Source organism: Chrysochloris asiatica, unplaced genomic scaffold, assembly GCF_000296735.1.
Source record: "Chrysochloris asiatica unplaced genomic scaffold, ChrAsi1.0 scaffold00079, whole genome shotgun sequence".
Taxonomy (NCBI): domain Eukaryota; kingdom Metazoa; phylum Chordata; class Mammalia; order Afrosoricida; family Chrysochloridae; genus Chrysochloris; species Chrysochloris asiatica.
In genome coordinates this window covers 4,258,832-4,276,413 of record NW_006408597.1, presented here as the reverse complement: position 1 = coordinate 4,276,413, position 17,582 = coordinate 4,258,832, and the positions used below count along the sequence as shown (strand labels likewise).

General features: G+C 39.4%; 2 protein-coding genes and 1 pseudogene across 6 annotated transcripts in view; 2 read left to right on the top strand and 1 right to left on the bottom strand.

Moving 5' to 3' along the window:
• The window catches only part of LOC102830854 (probable UDP-sugar transporter protein SLC35A5-like), a 4,346-nt gene extending 1,292 nt beyond the window's left edge, over positions 1-3,054 (top strand). Inside the window, exon 3 of the mRNA XM_006865599.1 lies at positions 2,996-3,054. Within this exon, the coding sequence (XP_006865661.1) occupies positions 2,996-3,054 (59 nt within the window). The remainder of the gene's footprint in view (positions 1-2,995) is intronic.
• Positions 1-16,324, bottom strand: part of NUMB (numb homolog (Drosophila)) — a 60,069-nt gene extending 43,745 nt beyond the window's left edge. For 2 of the 5 annotated variants that reach the window (XM_006865550.1, XM_006865552.1), the window contains exons 1-2: positions 16,187-16,324; positions 3,197-3,271 (exon numbers count right to left, since the gene is read on the bottom strand). In XM_006865550.1, coding sequence (XP_006865612.1) covers positions 3,197-3,271; positions 16,187-16,312 — 201 coding nt within the window. In that variant the 5' untranslated portion in view covers positions 16,313-16,324. The remainder of the gene's footprint in view (positions 1-3,196; positions 3,272-16,186) is intronic. The other 3 variants (XM_006865548.1, XM_006865549.1, XM_006865551.1) reach the window with 2 other exon arrangements.
• Positions 13,807-15,246, top strand: LOC102830480 (annotated as a pseudogene).
• Positions 16,325-17,582: the final 1,258 nt, after the last annotated feature.

Genomic DNA, 17,582 nt, shown 5'->3' with positions numbered 1-17,582 from the left:
CCAGTTATCCCACAATTCAATCTCATTTTAAAAATCAGATGTTTGCCATACAGGAGAGTGTTGGTCTGTTCTGTATATGAAAACTTTTAAATAACTTTTTGAATGAAATGTCTAGAAAATTTTCCCTCAAAGTTCAAAGTTTAAGTACAGAAAAGCCTCCATCAACATATAAATATATATATATATATATATATATAATATCCTTTTAATCATCAAAGGCCATAGAGAAGTGAGGACCTTTAGAGAGATGCAAAAGCATTTTCCAACTTTAAAACATTAAGATATGGCTACGGTGATTAGTAAGATTCAGTTTTACCACATACTGAGGACTAGATGGTTTTCTGTACATTTTCTGAGTCACTAATAAGTGCCACACATGGTTCTAGTCATAGGTATAATTTTTTAAAATCACACTTTGGATCCTATTTTTGGTGAAAATAAAAACTCAGTGGAATTTTACTATCTGAATGTGTTGTGTTAAGTGCCGTTGAGTTGGTTCTGACTCACAGTGACCCTACCTAGGATTTCAGTCCAGTGTTTTCCAGATGAGCTGCATGCCTCTGTGCAAGCAAAGTCACTTCTCTGAGCCTCGACATTCTTTTATAGGCACAGAAAGCCTCATCTTTCTCCCGCGGAACAGCTGGTAGTTTCGAACTGCTGACCATGAGATTAGCAGCCCAATTTGTAACCACTTCGCTACCAGAGCAGCCCTACAATGAATATACTGCCTATATGTTAAAAGACAGTTCTAGTATGGCGCTATAGGATAAACATTGGACGACTAACCACAAGGCCATCAGTTCAAATCCACCGGCCACTCCATGGGTACCCTACACAGGGTTACTATGAGTCTAACCAACGTGACAGCACTTTACAACAGCAACAATAAAAAAGAGTTGTTTCTAATTAAAAGTAGGTAAAAAATTTAAACTAAACGGTTAAGGATTAACTGTTACATTAAAACAACTAAATACAATTTCTCTGTTATCTTTTGGGCAAAGTTAAACCAGCTCTAATATCTAGTTCTTTCTTCTGGTACTATTTAAAGAAACCTAATGAGGAATAAAAATCTGATTTAGCTTGTCTTTCTAAAAGTTTCCAATGTAATTTGATCAATAATCCATGCCTTCTTATTGTTTGTGATGTTTAATTTGTTACATATTAAGTTGTTCTACTACAAGGGGCTTATTCCAGGTCTAGCTAGTCAGTTCACTGATTTGTCTGTTACTTCTGGTCACTGAGATCACAATGTTGTAAAATAATCTTTCATGATTAATAGAACAACAGGCCATTGCATTAGTTTTTATTTTTCAATGTTCTTAGCTAAACTCATCTTGTTTATTATTCTTCTAGATAGACTAAGCACTATAAATTCAATCTTTTATTTAAGAAAATGGTTCTATCTTAAACTAGTTATCAACAAATGAAAAACTGTGTAACTGTATATATTCAGGTGGGCATGGCAAGTGTATAAATTATACTTTCACATACCACATATCATAAAGTGAGTGTTGCGGGATAATGCGCTGGACCACAAAGTCAGTTTGAACTGCAAGGTTGGTGGTTCAAATCCACCAGGTTTGCTCTTTGGAAACCCTATACAGGGTCACAATGAGTCAAAACTGGCTCGAAAGCACTAACACCAACAAAGTCCTTTACTGATGGACTGGAGAACCCAGGTAGTAGGAAGAGCTTCAGTTGTTAAAGAATTTAAATGACCAATATCTGAAATAAAGTGTATCCACAGATCCATAAAGTGTGTGTGTATATTTTCACAGATTCCTGGTGTGGCACCAGAGGACAAACACTCGACCACAAGGTTGGCTTGAATTTCAAGGTCAGCAGTTCAAACTCACCAGTCGCTCCTTGGTAACCCTATACAGGGTCACTATGGGTCGGAACCAACTCCATGGCACTTAGCAACAACAACATATATATTCATGTGTGCACGTATGGATATGTGTAGTGGTGGTGGTGTATTTTGTAAACTACAACCAGTTATTTTTCTCTTCATTTACTTCTACAACTGTTTCAGTCATTTGTCACAAAATAAAATTCACTGCTCTCTGGTTGTTTTTAAATTTATATCTCTTATACTGAAGACTTACATATAAGAGATCATACAGAATGCACTGAGAAAGCAAAAAAGATTTGATTACTAAGCAAATGGCAAAAAAAGCAGGTATTATTAGTAGCCAATCTTGTGGCAGCCCACCATCCCTGCAAACCCAAAGTCACAAATATTTAATGCTGCTGGGGGCAAGGGCATGCATAAGTAATGCTAGAGCTTTTACATTTTACAGTACAGAAAGAAAAAAGGCCACATAGTGGACAGAAGGAAGGTTGTGAAGAAGGCTATTCAAGTCTAAGGAAGATACATTCTTTAAATCTATCTAAAATATGAAATTCACACTTTAATATGGACCTTTAAGAATGCTGATTCTCTTTCTCTGTTTATTATACACACAGTCATGTGCCTGCAATGTGTTCTATTGGTAGCAGGCAAAGTAAACATTATTTGTCCTGGAAAAGGATCCTGCACTTCAAGTAAACTGGAGCTTGTACAAAAGTAAAAATAGGTTGTTTATGTTAGAGGAGCACAGAAAAGAAAATTGGGGGTGAATGTACACGGAAGTGGGAGTCAAGATAACAACATGAGAGGAATACAGCCCCCTTCTACTCCTCCCTAAATACAAAATCTCACCAGCTACTGACAAAGGTATCTCTATCTTTTTCTTCCTGGAGAATAATTTAACTACAATAGTTTTAAAATCAGTAATTTATACTCCAGTTATCACAGTTAAGACACTAACTAGGGCAGTTTTATTCTGGTTTTAGAATATTATTCTTCTGTTTGGTTTCATATCACTTGTTCAATGTGGTTCTAAATTTAAAAAAAAAAAAAAAATGTTCTTTTTGGAGAGTGTCTGACCTAAATTGCAGAAGTTGACTTTTATAATTTATGCCTTTGATCTGTATGAGATTCTCTTTATAGGTAAGCCCACACTTTTGCCTTCGGAAAAATACTGTTCTTACTGGATACTGGGTCACTGAAAAGCATTTAAGTAATACTGTATTTCATCTTAGGTGACAGTTTACATAGCAACTCAGATGGATCACTAAAACTTACTGAGTAATATTTGAAGAAAATACTTATTGCACATATAACAACACTGGTGACCATCAAAATACCTACAGCTTTCAATCTCTTCACTGCATCTTCACAGATGTGCATTCCTCTGGATTCATCAACTTCCACATGACCAAGGTACTGTGGAAAGAAGGAAGACAGTTAGGGCCATTATTGCTTTTTACTTAGTAGCTTCTAAGTGGTGGTGTGCTGTGAAGTTGCTTCTGACCCATAGCAACCCAACCTGAGGCTGCAAAAAAAAAAAAGGTCCCAAACAAAACAGGCTACTGATGGTAATCTTGATAGAGTTTCTTACAGACACAGGACAATAATAAAGGTTTATTATGAGAAAGCTAAATTATAAACTGCATTGGTGAGAAAAAGGCCAGCAAAGTTGTGCTGAGTCATTTTTTTCCATCATGACAAGGATCCCCCTTATTCTTCCAGGGCAGCAAGAGCAGTTACAGAATTTGTTGGAAAATCTTAACCGTATCTACCCTATAGCCCTGATCTTGTACCTTCAAACTTCTTTTTGTTCCATAACTCAAAGAGTATTTAAAAAGCTACATGATTAAAGTTCCTTGAGGATACCCAAAATATCATGCTGATGTGGTATAAATTTTGGTAAAAGTAGACAGAGATGGAAACACCCCCTTCAGAAGTGTACAGACCTCAGCAGAGGATATGTTGAGGAACAATTGCTTCACATTTTGATATTTTTATTTACTGAAGTGTTCTATGATTTTAAAGCAATACTTTTTGACTATGTGTGTGTGTATGTGTATGAGTGTGCCCTTTTTAGGGGAGGGCAACTTTAAGAGAGCAATAAAAGTCATTTCATATGGAAAATTCTCCCTCTGCAAGACTGAAGCTGATAGTAACAAATGAGCCTCTCTGAGCGATCAGGGAAAATATCTAAAATAAGTTAATCATTATTCATACTCCTTCAAATTCCTCCAGGTTTCAGAATCTCCACTTTGAAGAGAATTATTAATATGAGGTTGGCTTGGACTTGCAGGCTTAATGATATTTTAGAATATGGTACTGTCAAAGTTCATCACTGTGTTGAGTAAAATAAAAACAATTTTTAAAACTACAGATCATAATGATATTTTAGTGAGATTGGTTCTTAGAGATCATCTAGTTCATGTAAATGTCTTCTGTGGGATAAATTAGGATTATCTAGGTGGTGCAAGTGGTTAAGCACTCAAATGCCAGCCAAAAAGTTGGCTGTTTGAACCTACTCAGAGGCAGCACCTCAAGAGTCCAACATGATGATCTGTTTCTGAAAGGCCACAGCCCTGAAAATGCTTAGCTCTACTGTGAAACAAATCCATCATTTGATTGTCAGTTTGTCATACTGTTGGGCTTGTGTGTTGGAAGTCTGTGATGCTGGAAGTTACGCTACCAGTATTTTAAATATCAGCAGGGTCACCCATGGTGCGGTTTCAGCAGAGCTTCCAGACTAAGACAGGCTAGGAAGAAAGAGAGGCAAGCCACTTCTGGGTGATTACCCACTGGAAACCTTATGTATAGCAGTGGAACATTGTCAGGTATAGTGCTGGAAGATGAAAAATTATGAACAGCAACGAAACATTGTGAGATATAGTACCAGAAGATTAGCTCTTCAGGTTGTACTGAGGAATACAACTGGAGAAGAGCTGCTTCTCCTCAAAGTAGAGTTGACCTTAATGACATGGATAAAGTTAACCTTTTGGGACTTTCATTTGCTGACATGGTATACCTCAAAATGAGAAGAGAATAGCTACATACATTAATAACTGGATCGTGGAATGTAGAAAGTATGATTTGGAAGTTGTCAAACATGAAATGGGACGCGTAACATTTGATATACTAGGCATCAGTGAGCTGAAATGGACTGGTATTGGCTATTCTGAATCAGACAATCATATGATTTATTATGCCAGGAACAACAAGTTGAAAAAGAATGCCATCACATCAATCATCAAAAAGAACATGTCAAAATCTATCTTAAAGTACAATGCTGTCTGTGATAAGATAAAAAAGATCCATATGTCTATAACGAAGACCATTCAGTAACACTATTATCCAAATTTATGCACCAACCACTAAAGCCAGTGATGATGAAACTGAAGAATTCTACCAATTTCTTAATTATAAAATTGATAAAATATGCAGTCAAGATGTATTGATAATTACTAGTGATTGGAATGTGAAAATCAGAAACAAAGATGAGGAATCTGTAGTTGGAAAATATGACCTTGGAGACAGAAATGATTCTGGAGATTATGTAACAGAATTTTTTTTTTCTTTTCCTTGTGGCATAATATGTTGTTGTAAAGTGCTGTCGAGTCGATTCTGACCCACAGTGACCTATAAGGGTTTCTGAGGAACAGCTGGTGAGCTTGAACCGCCAACCTTGCAGTTCAAACGGCTCTGCAGTGTGACACATTAACCCACAGCACCACACCAGGACTCCTGTGGCATAATATATGGTACTATTATTTTTTAGTTTAGTTTTTATTGTGAATTGAGTGATAGTTTACATAGGAGAATTTCAGTTTTACACTCATCATTTCATTGCAATGATTACAATCTCTGTGCATCATCATTCAACAGTATTTTTGCTTTTATTTCTTTTCATTTTTTGTGGGGGGAATGTACACAAAAACACTCAGGAATATATATAATCATTTAAACAACCAACGAGCACATTCTGCTCGCCTGCCTCCTGGCTGCCTGCTCTTAGTTCCTCTCTTCCCATGAATCTGGAGTCCTCAGCTGCTCTATCTCTCCATGTCTCCATCTCTACCTTCATCTCTGGTGTTATTGCTTCTCTGGATAAGATCTCGCATTCCACTCCTGCTCTTCTCCCTTGATGGTCCTAGGGTCCTGTGTTTCTGGACTGTAAGATTAACCATTCCCTGTTTTGGGTACGAAACTTCTACCTTTACAATTGTGACAGTCGCAATTAGTTATGATAAGTTACTCATCATTGAATCATATAAGAATCTTATCCCCATCTCTTTTTTTTTTTAACCCCCATCTCTTTTAACAAAACCCATCTAAACAAGATGAAAACTATTCAGCAGGGATTCTTCCTTTCCCCACACACTAACTATTAAACTAAACTCCCCCTTGAAACCTTCTAAGCCTGTCACTTCATGCCTTTATCGCCCCCTCATTTTAGGTAGCGAATGTCTAAATTGCCGATCCCCTATTGATCCTGTATATAAGAGGGGATAGCATTGATACTTGATGTGAAGACTCCATCCCTCTCTGTTGGTATTTAGAGTTACTACCTCTATGAGTACAGGTCAGGTTCATCAAATTGTATCAATTTACCCTTGTTTTCTTTATGAAAAATTGTTTCGTTCTTTTTTTTTTTTATTATTTTTTAATCTTCCGATTATCAAGCCATCGAGGCTAGGTCAAATGGGTACTATCTGCAACTCTGGATGTTCTTGTGTGCCTCCTCTCACTTTATATCAGCTGGATGCTTCACTATCAGCTCTATCCCTTTGTGGCTATGTCCTTGTCCATGGACTCAAGTGTCCCCAGGTCTCACCACACTTTGGACCAACCAGCCATTCCTCTTCTCTCGCTCATCTCCAGGTCAACAGGAGTCAAGGGACCATGGTTGAATTCAGCCCATTTCTTCATTGCTGCCTTTCCCTCTCTTCCACTCACCAGTAGACCAATGTGGTTGCCAGTAAACTTACATGCCTGCTCGTGTGTTCCCTTTCAGTTTCATGGGGTTTGTCCTGAAGGAACTTGATTGCTTGCCTTGATAGCTTCCCAGTGAACAGCTTGCTTATTCTTGTAGTAGCCAGTCATACTGAAATTTTTGTTTTGTGTTTTTCCTGATGATCTTTCTCTGAAGATGTATTTTCTGTCACTCTAGCTGTTCCAGGCTGGTCTGCTTGTCCTTTCTAGTCGGGATGTCCCACTTCATAAGGTTCTGGATGGGACTCAGGATTCCACCTAAGGTCCTATACTCTGCAAAGTCTCCACAAGAGACCCATTACACTGGGCAAGTTCTATAACCCCTTTTAGGTATTTCAATCAGTTATAGGTTGAATACGGGCTTACAAGTTTTCTCTAATCATGTTTCCCTACATTCCTTTCTATCCCACTGAAATGTCTACTTTACAATAGTAGGCAGGAAAAACCAATATTCATAAGACAGTTAAGCATCTTAGTATTATTTCCCCTCTTCAAACTATGGCTAGATCCCTGTATCACAGAGCACTGTTGTTTCAAGGTTGAGCATGCATCACTATTTACCTCTGTCCCACTTAGTCCATGCAAACCTGTCATCTGTTTTTGTTTTTTAACCCTATCTACCTTGTTCTTCCACCTCCTCCCCCTATGTGTATTGCCCTCCCCAACACCTGAACTATGACGTGTCTGCTCTAACCATGTGCTCTGCCATCACCTCACTCCACCTCTCCCTAAACCCCTCACCCCAAATCCACCATTGTGTTTACCTTATATTCCATTAGCTTTTCCCTTCATTTAAGACAGCCTATTTTATCCTGTAATCTACCTGAACTTCTCACCACCTGGATCTCTGTTCCTCTGTGTTTACCTTCTTTCACACTGTAATTGTTTTGATCATAGACTGACCTCCCAAATCCTCTGTTCTTATAATTTTATTCTGTTCTTGACTCTTCTTCCATTTGTCGACTGAGTTCTGGTGATGCTACCATATATGTCAATCTCTGGGTTTTTCTTGTTGGTTTTCAGTCCACAGAACTCCCTTCAGGATATTTTCCATCACAGGATTGGCTTTGGCAAAATCTCTTAGCTTCTGTTTATCCTGGAATGTTTTGATTACACCATCGTATTGGATTGACAGTGTTGCTGGGCAGAGGATTCTTGGTTGCCAGTTTTTTTTTTTTTCAGGATTTTATATATCTCTCCCCATTGCCTTCTTGCCTGCATGGTTTCTGCTGAGAGATCTGAGGTTAATCTGACTTGCTTGCCTTTTTATGTTACACTTCTCTTTTCCCTAGCTGCTTTCAGGATTCTGTCCTTATCTTTGATTTTGGAGAGCTTAATTATTATATGTCTTGGTGATTGTCTTTTAGGGTCTATCCTTTCTGGGGTTCGTTAAGCTTCATGAATGCTTATCTTTTTGCTTTTCAGGATGTTAGGGAAATTTCCTTCCAGCAGCTCTTCAACTATCTCCTCTGTTGACTTGTGTGATTCTTCCTGTTCCGGAATGCCAATAATTCTTAAGTTATTCCTCTTCATGTTGTCCAACATGAATCTTAGACTTTCTTCAGATTTTTAAAATCCTGTTTTCTGCTTGCTCTTCTATCTTAGTAATACTGAGAAATTTGTCTTCCAGCTCACTAGTTCTAGCTTCCATCGCTTAAATTCAACTCCTTTGCCATTTACTGTATTGTTCATTTCTGATATCCTATTATTGATCGTTTGGACCTCTTTCTGTAGGTTTTGAATTGTTTCCAATGCTGTATCTACCTTATTTGATTGTTCTGGTAGCTCTTTCCTGACTTCCTTAATTTTCTCAACTCCATTGTAAATTTTTTGAAACATTTTATAATCATTTTTCTGAATTCCTTCTCAGGCATTTCCAAAGACTGCCCTCCTTCCAATATGGAGTCAAGGTCTACTTCCAGTTCATTTGTCTCAGTCACTTTATCTCATTTCTGGACATGTGCTGATATGGTCATATGTTTCTGTTTTTTGGGCATATTCAGGAGTTAGCTGTGGCCTTAATACTTAGATGGGTGTGTGTTTGGGTATTTTTTATGCTTTCTGATTGCCACCAGGTAGATGTGATCAGGAGATGGGCTTCCCTTTTCATTCTTCTTCCTGAGAAATTTCAAGATGCCATTGTTGCTCTTTACGACATAACTCAGGATTTAATTTTCAGCCTGTTTCCTTTTTAAACTGCCTGTCCCACTCCACAACCCCTGTTCAGGCCTTTTTCCTAGTGATAAACAGTTTAGGACCAGCTGTGGCCGTTTTGTGCTGCCATTAGGTTTTATGTGGAAACTGTCCCTTTAAATTTTGAGGAGATCTCTGGGCACGCATAATAGAACCCTCTAGGGGTGGGTGGGGTATCAACTAGCTCAAGCATCCCCTCTAGTCACCAGAATGGAAGTGCGCAGCCAGTGAGAGAACAATGAACAGATGAAAAAAAAAGAATGTCCACACCTTTATCTCCACTGTTCTGTTAGGTTTCCATGGCTGCTCTGATCCCTCCCTGGTTCAGTCTCGACCAAGATGGTCACTCTGGGAGCAGCTGATGGCCTTGGATTAGAAAGCACTGGGTTTCTTGCTTCTGCTACAAATTCCACTGGCTGTAAGCATTCCAACTTTCTAAATATGCCTTTACATGTGTTTCAGAGTTCTGGCACCATCCCCTGAGTCAGTCTAGTCTGGTATTCTGTGTTGTTTGCTGATGGAGCTCCTCACTGCACTTCCACCCTCTCCGCCATCTTGTTTGTTCTCTGTCTAGAGAATTTTAAGTTATAATTTGTATCTTGTTTTTTGGAGAGACACTTTGCATGTTGTTATGAAGGACCAATACCTGGAGAAAGACAACATGGGAGGGTTAGGTAATGGGAGGGTCAGTGAAAAAGAGCAAGACCCTCAACAAGATGGACTGACACAATGGAAGCAACAATGGGCACAAACATAACAACCGTGGGGAAGTCACTTGACTGGGCAGTGTTTCATTCTACAGTGCATATGTTGCTGTGAGTTGGAATCAACTCGATGGCACCTAACACCACCACTGCACAAAAGAACAAGAAAGCTTTTTTAAAAAAAGTTTTTATTGTGAATTATGTGATAGTTTACATGTGAGAACATTAGTTTTTTTTTTTTACATTCATCCTATTGTATATATCATTCCACTGCCATGATTACATACCCTCCATGCATCATCAAAAAACCAAAGGGTACAACCCGCAAGCCTGCCCCTAGGTCGTCAGCATACAGCAGCCCCTCTCCCTCTCTAGGTCTAGAGTCCCCAGCCGCTCCATCTGTCCACATCATTATCTGTGCCACCATTTTTGGTGTCACTGTTTCTCTGGGTAGGGTCCCACATGCTGCTCTTCTCCCTTGATGGTCCTAAGAACCTCTGCTCCTGGACTGCAAAGTCAACCACTCCACTCCTTTTGCTACAAAACATCTACGTTTACATTTCCAACCCTCACAGTCAGTCCTGATAACAGTTATTCATGATTATACCATAAGAGTCCTATCCCGATCTTCTTTCATCAGCCTCATCCAGACAGACTGGATACTAATCAGAGGAGATTCTACCTTCCTCCGTGCCCTCTGGATCTAGTCTTCCTCTTGAAAGCTTGTAAGCCAGTCACTTCTTGCCTTTATAGGCCCCCCATTTTGGGTAGTCAATGTCTAAGTTGCCCATCCCTGTCAACTCTGTGTACCGAGGGTGTGGGAATGATCCTCACTATAAAGATTTGTTCCCTCTTTTGAGCTGTTGAATCCATAGGTACAGGTTAAGCTCATCAAATTGTATCAGATTATTCTTTTTTCCCTCTTCTTTCTTCTTCTAGTCAAGTTCTGATCATCTGGCCAATGAAGCCAGATCAAGTGGGTATTATCTGCAAGTGTGGGTGTTCTTGTGCATATCCCCTCATTTCTTATCAGCTGGACATTTCACTCTTCACTCTAATCCTCTGTGGCTATGTCACTGTCTCTGGGCCCAGGAGTCCCCCAGGTCTTACCGCATGGCTGGCCATCCAGGTCTCTATCTGAGTTCACAGGAGTCTATTGAACGTGGTTGGACTTAGCTCACAACTTCATTGCTGTTTTTCCCTCACTTGCCCTTATCGGTGACTAACGTGGTCCCCAGTCAGACTACATGCTGGTTGTGTATTCCCTTTGAGTCTTAGTTTTGAAAGGGGGTTTTTCCTGAAGTGACCCGACCACTTACCTTGATGGTTCCTGGGCAAGCAACTTGCTTGTTCTTGTAGCAGTCAGTCAGACTGCCATTATTATTTTTGATTTTTCCTGTCAGTCTTTCTTTAAAGAACTATTTTCTGTTCTTCTAGATGCTTCAGGATGGTCTGCTTGTCCTTTCAAGTGGAAATTTCCCACCTCAGAAGATTCTGGATGTGGTTCAGAATTCTACCTATGGTCTTTTGCAATGCAAAGGCTCCCCAAGAAGTCTCCTTCACTGGGCAAGCTGTAGCCCCATTTTAGGTATTTCAATCAGTTATAGGCAGAAGATGGACTTACAAGCTTTCTATGGTGATATTTCTGGCTATTTCTTTCTCTCCCTCTCAAGAGTCTATTTTAGAATGCTATGCAAGAGAAACCAAGAGTCAATAGACAGCCAAGCATCTTAACATTATTTCCCCTCTTTCACCCATTTAAACCATGCCTCAATCCCTGTATCCCAGAGCCCTGTTGTTCCAAGGTTGTGCATACATCATTATTTACCTCTGTCCCACTTAGCCCATGCAAACCTACCTAACTGTTCTCCCAACTGCCATGTTCTTCCATTCCTCTCCCCCTTCTTGTGTACTGCACCCCTGCCAGCACCCAAGCTAACCTGTGTCTATTCCCTACCCTGTGCTCCACCTTCCCCTCCCTCCTCTCACCCAATACCCCCACATCCCTGTAACCAGCAAATAATCCCCCACCCCTTTTAGTATGGGTTCTTTTCCTTAGTCTTTTACAGTAGTGGTCCTATGCAGTATTTCTCCTTTTGTGACTGAGTAATTCACTCAGCATAATGTCCTCAAGGTTCATCTATGTTATGCGGTGGCTTGCAGCTTCCTTGTTATTCTTCAAGGCACCGTAACATTCCATTGTGTGTATGTACCACAGTTTATTTATCCTTTCTTCAGTTGATGGGCACTTTGGCTGTCTCCGTGTTTTTGCTATTGTAAATAGTGCTGCTGTGAACATTGGTGTGTATATATCTACTTGTGTTATGGCTCGTATTTCTTGTGGGTAAATACCAAGTAGAGGAATTGCTGGCACACCACCACCACCCCCATATGGATATTATCCTATCACAGACAGCACTGTACTTCAAGATAAGTCTTGAAATATTCTTTTTGATGATGAATGCAACGTCGTTCCTCTTCAATTTGACATTCCAAGCACAGTAAACCATGTGACTGGGCCGATTCCAGTCCATTTCAGCTAAATAATGCCTAGAATATCAATCCTCATGCATTCCATTTCATTTTTGACATCTTCTAATGTTTCTAGATTCATACACCATACAGTCCAAGTTCCGATTACTAATGGATGTTAATAGGTGTTTCTCCTCACTTTGAGTTGTGCCTCTTCAGCAATGAAGGTCCCAAAAGCATTACTCTATTCACGTCATCACAATCCAGTGTAATTTGAGGAGGCAGCTCTTTCCACTTATAATTTGAGTGCCTGCCAACCTGAGGGACTCATTTTTCAGCACTATTATCTGACAAGATTCTGGTGCTCTTCATCATATTTTAATATTCAATATTTATTGCTGACAGTGTCCCACTGCTAGTCATAAGTTTTCAGTGATTAAATATTGGGAAGTAGTCCATCTCTCCCTCTTCCTAGTCTGTCTTCGTCTAGAAGCGCAGCTGAAACCTGTCCATCAGGGGTGAATCTGTTGGCATTTAAAATACTGGCGGCATAGCTTCCAGATTCACAGTAACAGGCAAACCACCATAGTATGACATACTGACAGACGAGTGGTGGACATACATATTACTTCCATGTAATTAAAAATGATCCTTCTGAATTACAGTGATATGGCCACAAGTCAAGGAATTTCAATAACCACCAGAAACTCTTCTCTAGAGTTTTTGGTGAGAATGTGGCCCTGACAAGACCTTGATTTTGAACTTCTATCCTCAAACACTTAGAAATCATAAATTTATGTTGTTTTAATCTCCATTCCCTAAATGATCCTCTTCTCTGAGATCTGAAATAGTTCTAAGAAATAGCAACTATAACATCACCCCATTCTCTAGATCTTTGTTACGTTCTTAACCTCTTCGAGTTTCTATATTTCATGGTCTAACAAATGAAGGCATTAGTTCAAGTGACCCCTTCATGAAGTTCAAAGAGAAAATTCCTTTTGATAGACACTTTTGAGATTTTTCTAGAACACACTAGATCAGGGTTTAAAAAAGTAGACTCCCACCACTCCTCTGCCCTGATACTTAAAAAGCAAATCTCACTGAAAGTAGTTAGGTTTCCGATGAACTCGGGATCTTCAGGTATTTCAGGATTAGTATTCTCATAGACCTGATGGTGCTAAGGTTAAGTACTTGGTTGCAAACCTAAAGATTGGAGGTTTGAACGCATCTACAAGTTCTCTGGTAGCGTAGTGGTTACGAATCGGTCTGCGAATCTTAAGGTCAGCAGTTTGAAACTACCAGCTGTTCCACGGGAGAAAGATGAGGCTTTCTGCTTCCATAAAGATTTACAGCCTGGGAAACCCTGTACAGGGTCGCTATGGGTCGGAACCAACTCGACGGCACTTAACAACAAGTTCTATGGAAAAAGACCCAGTGATCACCTTCCTTAAAGTTTAGAGACAATAAAACCCTATGTGGAAGCAGGGGCAGCAGAAAACAATAGAGGCCGCGCGCTGAGCGAGCGCCTGCTGCCTCTCCACCCCTCCTGAAACGTTCGACTCTGGGCTCCCTCCCGTCTCTCCTGCCTGCCTGCCTGCCATGGCCAACAAGGAAGCAGCCTTTGATGATGCCGCGGAAGAATGGGTGATTAATGAGGAGTACAAAATATGGAAAAAGAACACCCCTTTTCTTTATGATTTGGTGATGACCCATGTCCTCGTCGAGTGGCCCAGCCTGACTGCACAGTGGCTTCCAGATGTAACCAGACCAGAAGGGAAAGACTTCAGCATTCATCTACTTGTTCTGGGAACACACACATCAGATGAACAAAACCATCTTGTGATAGCCAGTGTGCAGCTCCCTAATGATGATGGCTCAGTTTGATGCGCCACACTATGACAGTGAGAAAGGAGAATTTGGAGGTTTTAGCTCAGTTACTGGAAAAACTGAAATAGAAATCAAGATCAACCATGAAGGAGAAGTAAACAGGGCCCGTTATATGCCCCAAGAACCCTTGCATTATTGCAACAAAGACTCCATCCAGTGATGTTCTTGTTTTTGACTACACGAAACACCCTTCTAAACCAGACCCTTCTGGCGAGTGCAACCCAGATCTGTGCCTCCGTGGACATCAAAAGGAAGGCAATGGGGCTTTCTTGGAATCTAAATCTCAGTGGGCACTTGCTTAGTGCTTCAGATGACCATACCATCTGCCTGTGGGACATCAGTGCTGTTCCAAAGGAAGGAAAAGTAGTGGATGCAAAGACCATCTTTACTGGACACACAGCAGTAGTTGAAGATGTTTCTTGGCACCTGCTCCATGAGTCTCTGTTTGGGTCAGTTGCTGATGATCAGAAACTTATGATCTGAGATACTCGTTCAAATAATACTTCCAAACCAAGTCACTCAGTTGATGCTCACACTGTGGAAGTGAACTGCCTTTCTTTCAATCCTTATAGTGAATTCATTCTTGCCACAGGATCAGCTGACAAGACTGTTCTTTGTGGGATCTAAGAAATCTGAAACTTAAGTTGCATTCCTTTGAATCACATATGGATGAAATATTCCAGGTTCAGTGGTCACCTCACAATGAAACCATTTTGGCTTCCAGTGGTACTGATCGTAGGCTGAATGTCTGGGATTTAAGTAAAATTGGAGAAGAACAATCCCCAGAAGATGCAGAAGATAGGCCACCAGAATTATTGTTTATTCATGGTGGTCTCACTGCCAAGATATCTGATTTCTCCTGGAATCCCAATGAACCTTGGGTGATTTGTTCTGTATCAGAAGATAGTATCATGCAAGTGTGGCAGATGGCAGAGAACATTTATAATGATGAAGACCCTGAAGGGAGTGTGGATCCAGAAGGACAAGAGTCCTAGATATGTGTGTACTTGTGATTTTAGACTCCCCTTTTTTCTATCAACCAAGAGATTGATTTTAACACTGGTTTTGAGACAAGACTATGTTTGGCTATCCCTCTATAGGTACCATCAACAGTGCTATCAGCCCAAACAGCGGGTGTTTTCTAAATGTTAACTGGGAGACTTGATTTAGCAAAGCCACAGACTTATATTTAAATTTTCTTCAGGAATTTTCTAAAAACAAACCCAGGTCTGGAGTAGCCACAGAAAGGGGAATACTTATGTGTGGTTATTTTTCTTCTTAAGCTATAATCCCCAGTTTTTCAGATGCATTTTTAAGTAAAGGCTAGAGTGGGTAAGGAATACAGCCAAGGGAGGTAGGTGTCTGAGCCATGAAGTATAATACTGCAAGATGACATTTTTATGAAACGGGAGATTCAAGTCATACAGATTGCTACTCTAAAATCCTCACACCTGACATGCCATGATGCACATTTTTCCTGTGTACACCAGTCTCTCCGTTCCTTCAGTTAAGTAAAAATTTTATTTTCCATGTTCCTCTTTTCCCATATATTTTTGCTTGTTAGTGTATTTCTTATACTGATTTCATATTATTTCTTTCCTTTCTGTGAAATGGTTGGTTTTGTTTTTGTTTTGTTTTTTAACTTGGGACCACCAAGTTGTAAAGATAAATGTTTTTACCTGACAGTTATACCACAGGTAGACTGTCCAGTAAGTTGAGAAGAGTTAATTGATAGTTGATATACTTGTTTTTAAAATTAAATTAATCCTGGATAAGAGCTGCTTTTTTTAGAAGTTAGTTCGTGGAAAAACAACAACAACAAAAAAAAACCCCTATGTGACAGTTCTATTATATCTCATGGGGTCTCTATGAGTCAAACTTGACTCTATAGTACACAATAATAACAATTTTCATCTTAAGCAATCTTAGCTGTACCAGAAATTGTTATTTAACAGTAAGGAAGAAATGTCATTAATTACAATCTAGTTTTCTTCTAAGTCATCTCTATCATTGAAATCAGAACAGTAGTGGATTAGTTTTTTATATGCAAAACCTTTTACCTATCTTAATTAATGGAAACATCACCTCTTACCTTAACTGGGAAGCTACATTTTCCAGTACGAACCCCTTCTTCATCTGTCTGCCACTGATGGGGACGACTGGCCTCTGGAACATAAACATCTTTCTTTCTCCTAAAACTCTGCCGTAGTTTGTTCATTTTAATTTTTATAACCTGCAAACAGAAAAAAGAAATATGAAAGATATTCACATATAAAAACTTCATATTACTATACTAATAAAAAACTACTGTCTCAAATGAAAGATTTTGGCTTATAAAAAAGTAACCAATAAGAACACTTCCTTTTGAATAACACTAAGCTCAAGCAAACAATAAGTTAACTGTTTGAGAAGAGAACTTTAATACTAGTCCTTGAAAAAGAACAATAACTTCTAGTAGGATTTATAGACACATTACTCTATGAAATAGGAGTCATGGTGGCATAGTGGCTTAAGCATTAAACTGTGCAGCCCAATGTCAACAGTTCAGTAGACAAGGCTGTGTGTGCAGTAAAGGTGCACAGACATGGAGACTTTATGAAGTCGTCTTACTCTGTGTTACAGGGTTGCTATGAGGAAGAGTCAACTAGATGACAATGGCTTTGTTTTTGTTTTTGGATTCTAGGACCTTTCAAGCATGTTAATTGTAATAATTCTAAGTATTTGTAATAATATAACAAGAATCCCACTGATCTATGCCTCAAACCCATTCTGACTCTTCAACGCAGAAATTTGTACTTCTAGGCCAAATTATAGACTGCCAACAATTCCTAAAGCATTCAGAAAACTTGGAAAAAAATCATTCTCAAATACTAAAATTTGGAGGTCTTTTTAGTTTACTATTATAATGCATTAAGCAAAACAGGGACTACAATCACCTTTTTATAAAATATGTTTTATAAAGAGGATAAAGTTTCTTTTAAACATACTTATAATTGTTTTTCAAAAGTTCTATTAAGACTAAATTAATCTAAGACCTCTGCTAAGACATTAAACTAGGCAGACATGCTCACTACAAGGACCCTCTAGAACAAAGATACGAAACACCAAATGAAACAGACACAGATGAAAATTCTGGAACCCTGAGCTTTAGGGGAATGGTTAGCATTGGAATGAGTGCTTGGAGGGAGGAGAAGCTCAGCAGGGACAAAGAGAGAGATGAATGCCTGGCCAGATGAGGTGTGACTATCATGAATTTTTGTGTGAGCAGTTTTGGCAATAGAAGGTGGCCTGGCAGAGCAGATTAACACAGACAATGGGAAAGGTGTGATTTTATAATCATTTTTCTGAATTCCATTTTAGGCATTTCCAGGGCCTGCCCTCCTTCTAGAATGGAGTCCAGGTCTACTTCTAGGCCATCTGTCTCAGACATTTTATCTTTTTTCTGGACATCTGCTGATATGGTCATCTGCTTTTGCTTCTTGGACATG